At 47.4% G+C, this 15,928-nt stretch overlaps 1 protein-coding gene across 1 annotated transcript in view; it reads right to left on the minus strand.

The window, feature by feature from the left end:
* Positions 1 to 15,928, minus strand: part of LOC136951764 (inositol 1,4,5-trisphosphate-gated calcium channel ITPR1) — a 52,893-nt gene that overhangs the window by 27,555 nt on the left and 9,410 nt on the right. Inside the window, exons 5-38 of the mRNA XM_067246365.1 lie at positions 15,532 to 15,618; positions 14,646 to 14,804; positions 14,327 to 14,425; positions 14,022 to 14,105; positions 13,602 to 13,748; positions 13,230 to 13,325; positions 13,082 to 13,126; positions 11,503 to 11,657; positions 10,565 to 10,664; positions 10,305 to 10,465; positions 9,853 to 9,994; positions 9,520 to 9,678; positions 8,280 to 8,452; positions 7,876 to 7,995; positions 7,351 to 7,545; positions 6,767 to 7,018; positions 6,425 to 6,566; positions 6,124 to 6,277; positions 5,858 to 6,048; positions 5,624 to 5,756; positions 5,468 to 5,522; positions 5,196 to 5,361; positions 4,848 to 5,018; positions 4,634 to 4,705; positions 4,402 to 4,539; positions 4,178 to 4,303; positions 3,856 to 4,056; positions 3,374 to 3,625; positions 3,004 to 3,129; positions 2,788 to 2,916; positions 1,245 to 1,365; positions 781 to 965; positions 551 to 699; positions 287 to 398 (exon numbers count right to left, since the gene is read on the minus strand). Coding sequence (XP_067102466.1) covers positions 287 to 398; positions 551 to 699; positions 781 to 965; positions 1,245 to 1,365; positions 2,788 to 2,916; positions 3,004 to 3,129; positions 3,374 to 3,625; positions 3,856 to 4,056; positions 4,178 to 4,303; positions 4,402 to 4,539; positions 4,634 to 4,705; positions 4,848 to 5,018; positions 5,196 to 5,361; positions 5,468 to 5,522; positions 5,624 to 5,756; positions 5,858 to 6,048; positions 6,124 to 6,277; positions 6,425 to 6,566; positions 6,767 to 7,018; positions 7,351 to 7,545; positions 7,876 to 7,995; positions 8,280 to 8,452; positions 9,520 to 9,678; positions 9,853 to 9,994; positions 10,305 to 10,465; positions 10,565 to 10,664; positions 11,503 to 11,657; positions 13,082 to 13,126; positions 13,230 to 13,325; positions 13,602 to 13,748; positions 14,022 to 14,105; positions 14,327 to 14,425; positions 14,646 to 14,804; positions 15,532 to 15,618 — 4,797 coding nt within the window. The remainder of the gene's footprint in view (positions 1 to 286; positions 399 to 550; positions 700 to 780; positions 966 to 1,244; positions 1,366 to 2,787; positions 2,917 to 3,003; positions 3,130 to 3,373; positions 3,626 to 3,855; positions 4,057 to 4,177; positions 4,304 to 4,401; positions 4,540 to 4,633; positions 4,706 to 4,847; positions 5,019 to 5,195; positions 5,362 to 5,467; positions 5,523 to 5,623; positions 5,757 to 5,857; positions 6,049 to 6,123; positions 6,278 to 6,424; positions 6,567 to 6,766; positions 7,019 to 7,350; positions 7,546 to 7,875; positions 7,996 to 8,279; positions 8,453 to 9,519; positions 9,679 to 9,852; positions 9,995 to 10,304; positions 10,466 to 10,564; positions 10,665 to 11,502; positions 11,658 to 13,081; positions 13,127 to 13,229; positions 13,326 to 13,601; positions 13,749 to 14,021; positions 14,106 to 14,326; positions 14,426 to 14,645; positions 14,805 to 15,531; positions 15,619 to 15,928) is intronic.

Consider the following 15,928-nt stretch of genomic DNA (forward strand, 5'->3'; position numbering starts at 1 on the left):
CCACATGTCAGTAAGATCATGCAAGTCCATTAAGACTAAGGTTGGTCTGTTGTTTGAACTTGGAGCACTTAGCAGCACACTGCCAGCTCTACAACTCTCTCTGTTGTGTGTGGAGCTACATGTGTATGGCTGACCTCAGACACTCATGTGTGGTTATAGGCTTGGCCAACAAAGTATGAACCCAGAATGTGTTGCCAGTTCACTCCAGGCTTACACTCAGTCTCTCAATCTCTGTCTGTATGTGTGTGTGTGTGTGTGTGTGAACACCAAGTGTCTCTTTGGCTACCTTCTCTCCATAGCCACGGTCTTTGGTCATCATCTCTCTGAGGGTCTGCAGAACCTTGATGCAAAGGCGCTCCTCGTTCTCCTCCAGCAGCTGCTTGGTGTGCTTGATCAGTCTAAACACACACACACACACACACACACACACACACACGGACAAGAGCACAAGAGGAAATGATGAGCCGCGTGTTTGTGTGCATGAGAGAGACGATGCGTATCGTACACGCGTGTGCTTCCATTACAATAGCAGCAGTGCGTAGAAACTGACTTGCAGATGAAGCCTCCGCTCTCACACTTCCTGCGTGAGTCTGTGTTCTCCGGGAACAGCAGCTCGGGCCGGTGCAGCACGTCCACCAGGACAGACAGCTCAGCCTGGACCAGGGGCCGCAGGCGGTCCTCCAGCGCAGACACGATGTCCTGCAGGGGCCAGAGAGGGAGGCTGTCAACACACCTATACCCCACCCCCCCAAACACACACACACAGTCTCTCTCTCCCACCTGCAGTCTCTCGATGATGTTCCTGTAGTCTCGGGATGCGGTGAGGACAGAGTCTCTGCGGGCCGCGTTGCGGGCGGACATCCTCCAGCTCATGGCCGTCTTCTGGACAATGTTGTTGGACTTGACAAACAGGTTGTTCACCTGGCTGTCCAGGTCCACTGGGATAGCTATGGCTCTGCCTTTGGCTGCGGAACACGACATAGCAACTTCCTCAGTCACAATACTATTCACTACTTCATCGTCACTTGGCCTTAAAGCCTATAAACCTCTTATTACACTAAATGCTACTTGTATTTCATAAGCAGTCATTTTTGGGATCATCTGCTTCTCTGAGGTGCTTTAATTCATGCAGCTAAATGGCTGCTGTTGGTGTCTTCAGTCTGTGTTAGTGTGGTATAATGAGCCATCGTAGTGTTGTAATTATGGTGGAGGGTGGCTCCAAAGTGTCTAGGTCTTGTCCTTACCGACATCAGATAGCACCTTGATACAGCTCTCCACTGAGCCCTTCTGAACAGGTACAAGCCAGTTACAGTGGTAGACCCTGAACACCGCCTGCAAGAGCTGCACAAACACTGGCTGTCTGGTCTGAGAGCACAGGGGGAGAGGAGAGAGCACAGACACCAAACATCTTATTAGGATTATTAGTGTGGGAGACAAGAGAACACTTGTGAAAGTGTTTTTCGTGCTCGGTTAGATGGTGTTCTATTTTGATCACACTTCCCCAGAGAGTGCTACTGCGAAACCAACACATGGTGGTCCCTTTGGAAACACCTACCCCCCCCCCCCTTCATCCCCAAAAACATTCTGTACACTTCAGCACATATGCAATTGCACGCACACACATGAAATTAATGACTAAATGTAAAAATGACAATGTAAATGTAAATTTAAAAAATCTTTCCCCAGTGAGAACAACCACTCACATTCTTACTGCAACTTAAACAAACATAGGATACAATCCTAGCTCATATTCAGAGCAGCCAGCACCCTTGAGCTGACCAATATTGAAAGTGATATGAAAGTGTGACACACAGGTAAGAAAGGCTATGTTTACACACACACACACACACGTTAGAGCCTAACCATGTGCAGACCTCAGTCATGTTGAGTTGCTCATTCCAGTAAACATGTTACAAATACCTCTGTGATTTTCCCCAAAACTGAGGCCTGCAGCAGAGAACACAAGCAGTACAAATATACAAATTATCATAACACACTTACAGAAGAAAACCTAATTGATGACAAGCTTTGACACACAAGCACTTGGTCACATGTCCCAAAAAAAAATTCAGAAGAGGAGGGCACTTAAAAAAACGATAAGGGACTTTAGAAGTACTGTACCACACAGTCTGAAGCTTAAAACACACAGAGAATTAAAGATGTTCAGGACCTTACATTATCTGTTGTAAGACAGACAGGCAAATAGAAATAATTTTAGATAGCACTATATATCTCATAGAGGAGGAATCTTTCTGATATACGATGATGTTACTCAGAGGACCCAGCGTAGGCGAGGTTGTGATGAGTTATGTTCTAGATAGGCAGGGGATAAAGAGTTGTTAATGTCCCGGGTCCCATTCAGTAAGATTAGGGAGGGAGAAGGGAAAACACATTTGAGGTGTAACATGAGCCGTCATGGGAGAGGCATGTGTCTGAACTATCTACCATCTGCCTGGCCTCATCCATTACCCAGGGACACACCAAGCCTTCTACATCCTCGTTAGGAGAGACCCTGTTCTAAGGAGATCTTTGAAGACCGCCCTACGCCCCCCGCCCCCACCAGTGGAATTAGACTACAAATGTATCAGTGAGTGGTGGTATGGGTGCACTGGCCACATTAGAGTGATGAGTGGGGGAAGGGAGTGTCACTAACAAGAGTGGGGATCAATGGCACCAGATTATAACACAAAAACTGCGTGCTTCTCCGTCCCTCAGTTTTGCGATGTCTGGAAGTGAGTGAAAGGGACTATGCGGGTCGGTGACCATGCTGTGGGATGCCATGTTTACCTGCAGACTGGTGCTCTGGTCAGAGAAGGGCGAGCTGAAGAAGGTGGTCACGATGCTCATGACCGTCTCGGTCACGTAACGCTCCAGGATGGTGTCAGCATGCTTGCGATCACTCGTGTTGTTGCACACCTGCACACATCCAAATAACTGTTGCAGAACAAGTTCGGACATGTCCCACACTGCTGTTATCGTGTAAAGACGTATGATGCTCCTTACCCTGCATATGTCTACAAGGAAGTTCTCAAAGAGATTCCACATGTGGTTGCTGGTGTAGATCTCCTTCATCTCTACCTCCGTGTCCACATAGCAGTGGTTCAGGAAGTTGATGTAAGCAATCTTCACCTGAAAAGTTGATAGCAAAAAAACAAAACAAAAAACTGAATTGCATTAGGCAAGTGAACTCCTGCTGAGATAAGCATAAAGCAGACTCAAGGCGATCTCCTGCCTTTGTCCTGGCGGAGTGGGGTTGTAATGCAGATCTGTCACTCACAAGACATGGCCCTTCTCCATACATGACACGTGGTGCACTGTAAAGCACCGGAACCACAGAAAAGATGTGGTTCTCTCCATCATGACAACTTCTCACCTCAGGTATACAGTCCTCATGAGTGACCACTCGCACGATGTCGTCCAGGGGCAGCAGGGAGTTGCACTTGATCTCGGTGTAGACGTTCTTGCCCTCGGTGCAGACGGCCAGCAGCTCCACCAGGTGGATGTGGTACATCAGCGGGCTGTTCTCGTCCATGCGGTCGCGCTCTGACCTCATCATCTGGACCAGGGTCTGGAAGGAGGCACGGTCGTTGTAGAAGACCAGGACGTCCTCGCCAGCGTTCACCAACTACACAGGGAGTCGACAGGGAGGGGCAGCATAAAGCATCGTTTTGTGTGGATAGGAGAAATAGGAACATGAAAACCTACAGTATATTGGATGCAGAGGTACAACCACGGAGCCCAGAATTCTAAGATAAAATGTTAGTAGTACTGTACTAATATGATTTAGATATAGATTGGGCAATATAATGTTTGGGAGGGGCAGTGAGAGGACACTCTGGCGGGACAGAAAGTGACCTCAGCCATGACGATGTCCTGACACTTCTTGATGAACTTGTTCTCGGCCTTGACGATGGTCTGGAGGAACTTGAGGTACTGGACGTTTCTGCCGTGGGTCTCGATGCAGTGGACAAAGTGCTGCACCACGCGCTCGTTGATCTCGCTGCACAGCTGGAAGTTGTTCATGAAGATGTGCTGCATGGTGACCGCCTCCAGGATCTGAGAGAGGAGGAGGACGGTTACTCATGCAAACACCATCCCTTAGTATTCAGTGTTAGAAGCTTCTAGGTCCAGAGTTAGGATGGTGATGTGGTTTTGGAAGCCTTCGGGTGCAGCTCACCCCAGGGTTGAGGAACAGGTTGATGTGTTTGTGAAGGAGGGCCTGGTTCTGTTGGTTTCCTGCACAGAAGTTCTGCAGGAACTGGTGGGCCAGTTTCATTATCTCCTGCATGCGGATGTCTTCCCCCTGGACAAATACAACAAGGTGGATATTTGCACACACCCTTCACCCCCCCCACACACACACAAACACACACACAAACATACACACACAGCCTCTGGTACCTTCTCATAGGGGATCTGCAGGAGCTCCAGGACCACACTGTGGGCCCCCATGTTCCTGAGCAGTCTCTGCTGCTGCTTCTTGCTCTTCCTGCCTGACAGACCCTCCTGGACACACAGCCTGCTGAGACGAAGCAGGATCTGACACACACACACACACACACACACAGTTACATCTCCAACCAACACTCAGAAGGTCCCCACCATCCGTCCCAGGTGCTGAGTCAGGACCCACCTCCTTCACCACTCTGTAGTTGTAACTGCTGGTGCTTTCTGGTTTCTTGGGTTTGTCTGAGCCCGAGTCTCCCTATTAGACCACAGGATACAGCCAGTTTGAGCTAAATCATCTTTAGTGCTAAAGGACTAGTGCTTTAATGCTAAAGGACAAATGCTAATGCTCCCAAAGCTCAGAGATTCTAAGCGGCTCGATCTATCTCTCGTGGGGTGACCTTGTGTTTCGAGTCGGTGGAGAGGCCCTCTCCTGCATCCATGCCCTCGTCTGGACCCTGACGCTTATAGACCCACAGCTCAGACTTCTCCACTATGGAGCGTAGCTGATCCAGGTCAGACTTGATCTGCTTGTAGTTCTCCACATCCTGACTGGTCACCAGCAGCTGGACCTGGGTAGGAGGAGGAACAATGTCAGATATGGATAAGGTAGGCACTGTGTGTCTAGACTGCTTTCTAATAGGCATGTGTGTGTGTGTGTGTGTGTGTGTGTGTGTGTGGAGAACCTGTATGGTTTTGGTAGGTACGGCAGTAAACCAGATGTGTGTACATCATCAACAGGCATGTACCTGCTTGAAGGCCTGAAGAACCTCCTGTCTCTGGCTGAAGTGTCTAAAGAGCAGGTGAAGAGCCCTGGACACCAGAGGAGGGTAGTCATGCATAGTCAGGTGGAGCAGGACCCTGAGGAAGGTACGACCACCATGATCATCTAGGTCCAGCGGGGTGTTCTCCTCACTGGGCAGAGGCACAACAACAACATATTGACACAAAACACACACAAACGCATCAGTCCAGGTTCCAAGGCCTCTGTTCTTCCATCTGGCTGTGAGGAGATTGTTACCTTCCACCAAAGATGCCCTCTGCTTGCTCCTCGATGTGCTCAAAATCCAGAGCTCCTGACAAAACACAAGGCCGGAATTGAGAAACAGACACAAACATTTATGATGGCGCATACAGTGTCGATTCTCAACTAGGATTATGGGATACCTCCCCACACCTGGCATGTTGTTGGGTCCCTCTATTGTTCCTGAGAGAGACAATTCAGACTGGGAGTTACTCTCATCAAACTCCCGTTTGAAGATACAGAGCAGACAGGAGATCCGGTAGTCCAGACGCACGTTCAGGATGAACTGCAGACAGAAAGCAACATGAAAATGTTTGGAGAAACAAGATGACCTGTAAGTGCCTGTAAGGTGTGTGTGTGTGTGTCAGTGCTTGTCATCCTTCTCACCTGTAGGATCTCGATGATCTTGAGCTTGGTATCCATCACCAGGATGTCCTGTTTCTCTGGCTCCGTCTGGGTCTTCACCACATCCCCGTTGGGGGGGTTGATGGGGGTTGTGGGAAGGAAGCCCCCCCCTCTCAGGACCACCTGAGTCATCAACTCCCCCACACCATGGATGGACCTCATCACGTTACTGCCTGCAAACAAAGACACACTCACACCAGATAGTTGCCATGGCGTTTCCAATGAGGGTTTTGTCAAGTGGCCCCTACCTTTATTATCATCTCCTTTCTCCAGCTTGTTAACGGGGAAGATGGTGCTGACATGGACACAGTCCAGGATGGCCAACAGGATCTTAGTCAGCCGTAGAAGGTCACTAAAGTTGTAGAACCCAAAGTAGATGAGGTTCCTGGCCAGGTTCACTACCTAGTAGATGGAGAGAGATGGGGACAGATATCCTGGTGATCAGAATCAGCGCTCATCACATCTGCCATTTTCCGAACTGTAACACTCAATAGAAGTTTGCCTAGTTTAGTGTAATCGTCTCATGAGGACTGATCATTGTTGCCAAACCTCGAAGGTGAGTTTGTTCTTCTCTTTGTCGGCGAAGGGGAAGCTCTGACACACAACGTCTCTGAGGTAGTTCTCTACAAACTCCATGGTCTGGCAGAAACGCTCCTTGATCTCATCTTTGGACATGCCGTCGTTGTCGTAGCTGGGACACACAGGGCAGGTAAGTAGAGTACCATGAGGACGCTAGGAGACTTAAATGACAATCTGAGCCTGAGAGAATAAATGTCACCCTGTGGTAGCTGGTTTACAGTAGTTTTGCCGTAGACATTATGGAATATCACTAATATCAGATTATGGAAAAACACTTCAACACACAAGCAATTATTGGAAAGAGCTACTCACTCATCTATGGCAATCTCTGAAGGGATCTCGGACCAGAGGCGGGCGTACTTGACGGGCGTAACCTGCTCTTGTGGGTCCCGATCCACGTGCATGTGCAGCATCATGCGGCAGAAGGACGCACGCAGGTCAAAGGGCAGGTCCTCGTCAGACATGCAGCGCAGGATCAGGTCCACGTCGAGCTGGCCAGAGATCTTGTTGATGGCCAGGTACTGGCGGTCCAGACACATCCTGGCAAACAGGTTCAACTGGTACCTGTAGGGGAACATAAAGAGAACATTGAGTACATTTAACAGATGACCACCTCCTGGTCCTACCTGTACTAGCTGACCACCTCCTGGTCCTACCTGTACTAGCTGACCACCTCCTGGTCCTACCTGTAGTAGCTGACCACCTCCTGGTCCTACCTGTACTAGCTGACCACCTCCTGGTCCTACCTGTACTAGCTGACCACCTCCTGGTCCTACCTGTAGTAGCTGACCACCTCCTGGTCCTACCTGTAGTAGCTGACCACCTCCTGGTCCTACCTGTAGTAGCTGACCACCTCCTGGTCCTACCTGTAGTAGCTGACCACCTCCTGGTCCTACCTGTAGTAGCTGACCACCTCCTGGTCCTCCTTCTGGCCCTCCTTGGCGTCCTGGGCCAACTCCCTTATGCTCTTGCTGCGGATGTCCTTGCTGCTGTCCTTCCAGAAGAGCCACACCTCCTCCTCGTCCTCCTCGGACTCCACAGAATTCTCCCCAATGGAGGCCCCCTCAATCTCAAATCTAGACAGCACCAGTCTGCAGAAACAGGAAAGGGAGTCAAGTCATTGCTTATTGTCTGTTTACTGACATCACCCCCTTACTGAGATGAAGCTAAATAAGAGGTAAATAAGGTGTGCATGGTGGTACACCTTATAACTACCCCATGCAACTTCAAAATGATGCTATTAAAAGTAAATGATGTGTCCGATTTGCGTTAAACTGAATATATGTCTCATGAAGTAGTAAAAAATTGTGCCGACTTTGTTGTCATTTATTGTATGTGATACAACAGACATTTCATTGTATGTGAAGACTAACTACCGTAGTGTGGAGTTGAAAGAGTGCAAGTGAGGGAGGAAGGCTCACTTAGTCTCTATGAGGATATCTCCATTGGAAGGGTCTAGAACAGCATTACAGATGAGCTCCTGGGTCACAGGGATGGACTTGTTCATGGACACACACAGGTCCGACAGGTAGTCCAGAAACCTAGGAAGGGCACACACATTGGGTTCATCTCTGACTTTTATAAATCAAGACATATCTTTTCTCCAGGCGCCTGATGAAAAAAAATTCCCCAAGATAAACTCCCCAACCACACGACTTCAATTAAGAGTCCCACAAGAACATACAATCTACCCATACAGCAAACAATACGGCCCTTACATATGTCCCGCATTCATACACAGATAAATAACCAGACGTATCAGATCTAACTACACCAATAAGCATGCAGACAAGCAGATACAACACACACACACACACACACACACCTGGGCTCTCGGTTCTTCCTGACCAGGCTGACGAAGGTGTCGATCTCGGCAGCGGTGATGTGTTTCTCCAGCAGCTTGCGGTTGTTGTGGAGCAGGGCTGTGATGGTGTCCTCAGCCAGCACGTCGTAGCCTATCTGCTTCTGCATGAAGCGGAACTGCTTGGCTATGTACTCCTAAGGGACAGACAGAACGGCAAAGTATCTGTCAAACATCACACCATATTGTGTACAATTCTTTTTACAATATAAACCAAACAACACCCCACAGTAACCCTTACATATGAACTTATCGTAGACACAATCATGTCAGCAAAACATTCATAGGCCATTCTCTGACTATAATCATTTTGCGATAATGTTCTTGCTGCGCCATCTTCCTAACAGAGATGCCCGGAGTGTCTGAAAGACGGTGACGCCAAAGGAAAGTCTCAGATTGGGGAACAAAGCATGTCCACAGGTGCACAGAGAACTTCCAGGCTCAGTCTATTGAAACCACCCCTCGAGCAATTACACTAATCTGACATACAGACCTACATCTCTGACAGTAGGAATTTTTTACATTTTTTATTTAATGAACGCAATGCAGTGCTCTGTACATGTTCATATGGGAGACAGTACGTGTGTCCTGTCAGGACCAGGCATATGTTATGTACAAGTTAATGAAAGGGAGCCCCTGATATACAAAACAGGACATTGAATTACATTTTTCATGCCTCTGGCATGGTCGTTACATCCCATAGTAATTGTATCAGCTCTGCATCTCACACGTACTGTCATCTACAGTATGGAACAAGTACTTACATTTAGTCATTTAGCAGACGCTCTTATCCAGAGCGACTTACTTACTGTAAGTAAGTCGCTCTGGATAAGAGCGTCTGACTAAATGTAACAAGCTAGTCAAGGACACAGCAATGAGAACAGTGATTTAATCCATCTGAGATTCTTCTGCGGGGGTAAGTAGTTGGTGTGTTCTAAGATTAAGTACCATTAACTTGTTTTACTGCAGTACTGTAAGACCATGTGAGTTTGACCATTATATAGGGGTTATGTTCAGTAGAGGTCTAGTAAAAGTCTAATAGAGGTGCAAGAGAGGCCTATTAGAAAAGCAGCAGATAGATACATTTATAAGTCCTTTTGAAAATTCATTGATAGCGACCCAGTTTTCTATTAGAGAAGCTTTAGAGAATCATTGAATGACCAGCAAGGATCAGTAAAGGCCCAGTAAGACCAGCAAGGGCTACCTGGTTCTTCCTGTAGTCCTGTTGGGAGTGACGGAGGACTCGGTAACAGAGGCGGCATATGTGTCTGAAGGGGGCGTGGCGCTGGTCAGCCAGCTCCTCCAGCCTCAGCATGGGCCCGTCGCCACTGTCTGTGAAGGGCGCCTGCAGGAGCTTGAAGATCTGCAGAGGACGCCACAGGCAGAGCCACACTGGGACTTTGTCTTTAAGGGGATCACAACTGACGTACCCATCCTCATCCCGTTCTATCTTCCGTGTTAGGTTTATAGTAGAAGTATTTATAAATAACTTAGAAACAGTTTCTACAGGTTCTAATCCTGAGAAGTGCTGCTGTACCTGTTTGAGAATATTCTGCTCCCTCATCAGTTTCTGTCTCTCCCTGTTGGGCTTGTTCACCATGATCTCCAGAACATCCTGCCCATTGTTGGGGATGTCCACCACGAAGAAGACCAGGTCCTCCAGCAGCTTGGTTACCGCCCTGGCCAGGGAGAGACGAGAGGAAGTGAGGTACACCAGGGGGAGACAAGAGGAAGTGAGGTACACCAGGGGGAGACAAGAGGAAGTGAGGTACACCAGGGGGAGACAAGAGGAAGTGAGGTACACCAGGGGGAGACAAGAGGAAGCGAGGTACACCAGGGGGAGACAAGAGGAAGTGAGGTACACCAGGGGGAGACAAGAGGAAGCGAGGTACACCCTGAGGAGACCAAAATGGCAACTTCACTATCGTCAGCTAATGACTGATTCTTCATTGTGATTTGGGCCCAACTACAGTACATCCTGCTTTCTACCTCCTCTCGTTCTGAGTGATGGTGCCCTTCTCCAGTTTGCCCGCAATTGATGCCAGTACTTTGCTGGCATCGTTGGCAAAGTCCAGGTCTCTGACTTCAGCCGGGGAGACGGGCACAATAGCGAAAGCTTCTTTGTCTTCCTTCAGCGCTGAAGTGCCAATCTGAAATGGATTAAGGACATATAAGGACATCTCATAAAATGGATAATAGGAGTTAAGGTTACGTTCACCCAGAGATTGGCTGGTTCAGCTGTCACTCACGCGCAGCATGACAGGTTTCTCCTCTTCCTTGTCGATGGGGTGGTTGGTGCTGTGAACCCATGTGTTAGTGCACAGGTGTCGCAGGCGTACGTATGAGTTCCTGAGAAACACCCACACAGATATAAAATACATTGAAAAACATGTTTTATTATGCCTTCAAGTACTGAGGAATATATGGATATAAAGTCTAAAACATTGTCGTTCACATTAGTGAGCTGTAAAAAGCAGAAAAAGCATTCACACCCACATTTACACAAAATGGTCTAGCCAGAAGCAGGGCCATTAGTCTAGCCAGTATGAATCACCCTTATCTGATTTCTCAGTGCAGCGACCAGACTCACCCACAAACAGTTAGCCTCAAACAACAACCAAACTCACACACAGTTCACAGAAATCTGACGGGAACTGCGCACGTGCACACACACACACATCGAATAAATAAACAAACCACACATAAGGCCAAAAAAGTGATAATTTCCATGCCCATATTTGGCTCAAATATCGTATTCCTCCATATTGATGTGAGGTAAATACATTAATGATGGAAATCCCCTCATTCACATGCTGTGCTTGTTTTGCTGTGAGTCTTGGTGGAAAGAGAGAGGGGACAGGCTACAGCATGAGTCGTGTCCTCTTGAGTATCAGTACAGATCAGTACAGTACCGGTGGAAGCCAGGTTGGACACGGAAGAGTTGGTTAGGGAGTTTTTGTAAGGGTCTGATGTCTATATGCACATGATTCTACTTGTGCAGAATTTACATTACAACATCTTTATCAGAGGTTACTTAATGTCAGTGGTTTCCTGAAACTTGTTTGTCTGAAAGCACACATTCATCCGTAACGTCTGCCTGCAGAAACAATGTGCTGTAGCACTTCCCTCTCCAAAATCCCTCCCCCCTGAGAATGTATGAATGAATCAGTGGGATGTCTCACTGTACCTGGGCACGAGGGAGTCTCCCCCTCTCAGGGTGGTAGGGTCCAACTCAAAGATGGAAGAGATGTCGTTGCCATCGGGAACAGAGACCAGTGTGTACATGACCTTCTCCTGGGGGATCCGTAGGCGAGCGCGGAGAGCCTCGTGCTCAGAGTCTAACTGTGAAGCGACAACTTCATTACATTCTCATGAGAACACACAAACACACACGAGACCCCTCAAAGAACCCCATTTAAATCATAGCAGAACAGATCGCTCGCCTGCCAATGTCCCTGATCAGGAGGGAATACTTTCACACCCGGGTGGATAGAGCCAATCACTCTTCTTGCTGCCCTCGGACGAAGGACAGCAGGATGGAAAAATGTAACGTGTGGACACACGAGTGTCTGAGTGTTGGTGTCTCTGCTCCCTGCTCGCGTGTGTTCAGTCACATGACAAATGAAGGTTTCTCCTTCACTCTCATTAAAACACTAACGTGTGTCTGTATGAGTCTTTACAAACTGGCACAGACCACTGCATGCCTACAAAGATGAAATACATATGAAGACAGAAAGCCAACGTTTGATAATGAAGACAATGGAACTGCATTACAGTCAGAGGTCAAGCGGAGAAGTGGGACCCGAGAACGCACATCTCTAGACACTTGTTGATTCTTCCTAAAAAATGAACTCAATATCCAATCAGAAAGCAGAACTGATATCGGCAAGATCAGAGCTGTAAGATTCAAAAACATATTTTCTTTAACCTAAAGACCAGTTTGATCTAATTTCAGATTTTATGATTGAATCTTAAACCATCTTAATTCTGTAGTCTTAATTTAATAAAGGGCAGGGAATGGCAGGAGCTCATGACCTACTTGTTGTTTGAGCTCCTTATGTTGTAACTGGGACAAAGTTGCAATTCATATAGTCATTAATCTAACTAGGCATTTGAATATGAGGAAAAGTAATCTTAATCACAGAAGAAAAACAAAAAACACACAAAATGATATCTTAGGACCTCTTTGCACTACATTTCACTGTTTATCAGAATCAGAATGGGATTTATTCGCCATGAAAGTTTGCACAGACAAGGAATTTGCTTTGGCAGGATGGTGCATACAATAAACATATACCTACAATTTAAATATGTGGACTATCTATACTAAGGGTACATAAACTAGCAGTACTAAGTGGGATTAGAATAGAATTAAATATACAATTAAATTTATTACAGGTAGAGAGGCATCGCTCTAGCAGGCCACAGGTTAGTGAGGACCAGACACATGGACACCCATGCATGGAGACAGCTGCATTGCTGTGTCTTTGCTCCGAGCATGCCCACACACGTGTTGACTGATGTCACTACAGCGTGTTGTCTGGCCTGAGAGCTTCAGAGTGTAGAAAGGCTTCTGGTGGAAGGCCACCCTCTGTTGGTTAGACAGACTGCATGCGTGTCTAAGCCGACAGCACCATCTACTGTTGACTTTGGGAAACGGTTATTTGCAGTGAGATGTATTGCAGATCCGTGCTGTACATTAACATTAGACTAATAGAAGAAAGGTCAACATAATTCCCAGAAAGACCGGTCTCCCTTTGACTTACTGAGGAGCGAAACTCCAGGCACTCCTCCTCATAGTCTGGGTTCACCTGCACAAGACACAACTCAGCGTCAGAAGGAGGGGATCACAGAATGGCCTACATATTGAAGACCTTGAAATGAGCCCAGAGACAGGCTGGTGAAGGGACTGACCTCAGCTGCTAGGTAGTGGCCAGTGGCCAGGTGTTTAAACCTGAAGAGACTGTTCCAGTAGCCAGCCCCGCCCCGACACGGGTCATGTTGGACCACCTTGATTCACATAACATTCATTATCATAACAAGTTAGAGGTTAGAAGGCATTTGATACAAAACAGATGTCTGTACACTTATTGATGGCCCCAAAATAGAAGCGGTTTCATTTGAATGAGTCAGTGATGCTCACTGACAGCTTCCTTTTTTGAGAACAGATGTAGCTATTCATGTGTGGCCATCCAACTGCACACCATCTCCCCTCTACTTAATCAGTATGAGAATTAGATCCAATCGGCCCCATGCAAAGGGAGAGAAAAATCACTTCCTGCTCACCTCCACCTCCCATAAGGCTTTGCTGCTGGTCGCTGAGGTAGCTGACTGGCGTCCTGTGGTGCGGAGGAAGACATATTGTTTTTTCCGGTGGTCGTCACAGGTGAGGAACTTCTCCTGCTCAGCGTGGAACAGCCGCACTACATCGCCCTGGCAACAGACCAGATGAGAGTTTCAGTGTTTTCTGCCTTAGCTGGTTTACTACAGGTTATACCAGGCTGCACCTCAACCAACCGAATGCCTCGGATGTTGCTTTAATTCCTGTTCACTGAACTTTTCCGTATTATATTTCAGTATAAGGTAAGGGAAAGTGTCCCATGCCAGAAAAGAGAGCGTGAGAGTGACCTGGAAAAAGAGCATGTTTCTGCTAACACAAGGAGAAAGTGGGCTGACTGGTGGAATGACAGGTTTTGTGAGACAAACCCCTTTCAGAATGATTTCCTGGTTATCACTCCATTTCATAAACAGGACTATCTTCCAGCTGGTGTTACAGTTGACCGAGTTCACCTGAAACAATGACAGTAGAACAGAATTGTATGAGATTTTAGGCTAAATTCCCAAACCAGACACACAGAAGAGGAGTACAGTAGTCAGGTAAGCTGCACGGCTATATGCAAAACACATACAAATGTGGCAGACTGAGGTACAATGCAGTAGTGTTTAATAACCTGCAGTTGGGCTCTAATACCCCCCCCCCCCCCCCCCCCCAGAGAGAGGGATAGTCCCACCTCGTTGCACCCTGGGTTATCCACCAGCTGATGTGTGCTGGCGTGGAGAGGCTGTCCAGCATTCACAGGGTTCAGGACCACCTTGTCTCCAATAACCACCTGGCAACAAAGACACAACCATTGAGATGAAATAATGTATTCAATATAAACTATCTTTGGACCTATTCTCTGAGGATCAGGCATGACACACACACCCACACACACATACACACAAACTGGGGCCATGCTCATGTTTCTGAGCTGGCCTGGCCTGTACCCATACAACCAAAGTAGTTTTGCTTTTGTTTGAGTCTTAACCACCAGCAGGTTAGGGACTCACGCTATCTCCAATGGAGCGCAGCTTGTAGAAGGGCTGGATGTAGAACCAGGAGCCCTCGTTCCCGGCCGTGTCCAGCATCACCCTCATGGCGTTCTTCTCCAGCAGGGCCGGCAGACGCTTGTTCACCGTCAGGTACTTGTTACTCTTCAGGTGCAGCAGCTGAGGAACAAAGCTTTTAAGGTGCGCCAACACTGGGGGCATGTCCAGGACATCCACACACAAGAGCCCCCTGATGGAGGCAGTGCAGGCTCGGTAAGGGGGATCACAGTGATGATAGTGTGTCTCTGTGTTTAAACATGGATGGATGATGGCTGGGTGGGATGCGGATGATAAAGTTATTAATGGTCTCTATGAATCCTAACTGAACGTGACTGAGCCAGTGGCCCGCTGAGAGGAGAGCAGTTGTGTTAGAAATGATGGTAAGGTTACAGCTGGAATCACAGAGCGGAGAACTGCTTCAGAATAGCGTTCAGGCGTTTCAGAACAGTTTTCAGATCCTCCCACTTCCCTGATCTATTTATGAACACACACAAACCACATGAACGCATTGAGTAGGCAGAACTGGGTCTCACTTCTCTCCAAGTTTGGAATGGTCCCCTCATCTAGGGAACAAAGCCTCCCAAAGTCGGCATAATCCTGAATTCATGAGTGGCTATGATGTGGGTACATATTTCAGTCTGTATTTGGTCTGACATATTCGGTGAGAGTAGATGTGTGAGTTGTTGTTAAACATTGTGACAGGGATTATCTCCACTGATGACATGGCTCTCAACAGAGAACTTACAAACACATACCAGCAATAAGGTACAAGGAATACATGTTCTTGGGCCTGTTATCCTGCATAACTAATTACTACACACACTGTACTGAACACACACAAACCAACCTGAATGACGTTCCCATATTGAATCACTGTTCCCAGTAGCTTCTTATTTTCAGAATCATTTTGCTTCTTTTCCAAATCTGCAGCATGCTATGCAAGAAAGGGAGAAGGGGCAGGAAGGACTGTCAGTATTAACACAGCCACATGATGCATGAACAACTTGGCTGGGAGAGTAGGGATTTCTAAGTGTGCAACGACAACAATATGTGTGTTGTTAGCAGTGAAACCTGTCAACTCCTTCAGCAGCATTACCATGGTAACACGAGAGTGATCTCAATCTATGGTTCTCACTGTATTCAGATACCAGACAGCTTTAAATATTGTGTTAGATCAGAGAAAGAGAGAGAGAAGAAACAGAGATAAAGAGAGAGGGGGGAAGAGAGAGAGAAAGGTGGGACGG

Source organism: Osmerus mordax, chromosome 1 (genome assembly GCF_038355195.1).
Source record: "Osmerus mordax isolate fOsmMor3 chromosome 1, fOsmMor3.pri, whole genome shotgun sequence".
In the NCBI taxonomy this organism is placed as follows: domain Eukaryota; kingdom Metazoa; phylum Chordata; class Actinopteri; order Osmeriformes; family Osmeridae; genus Osmerus; species Osmerus mordax.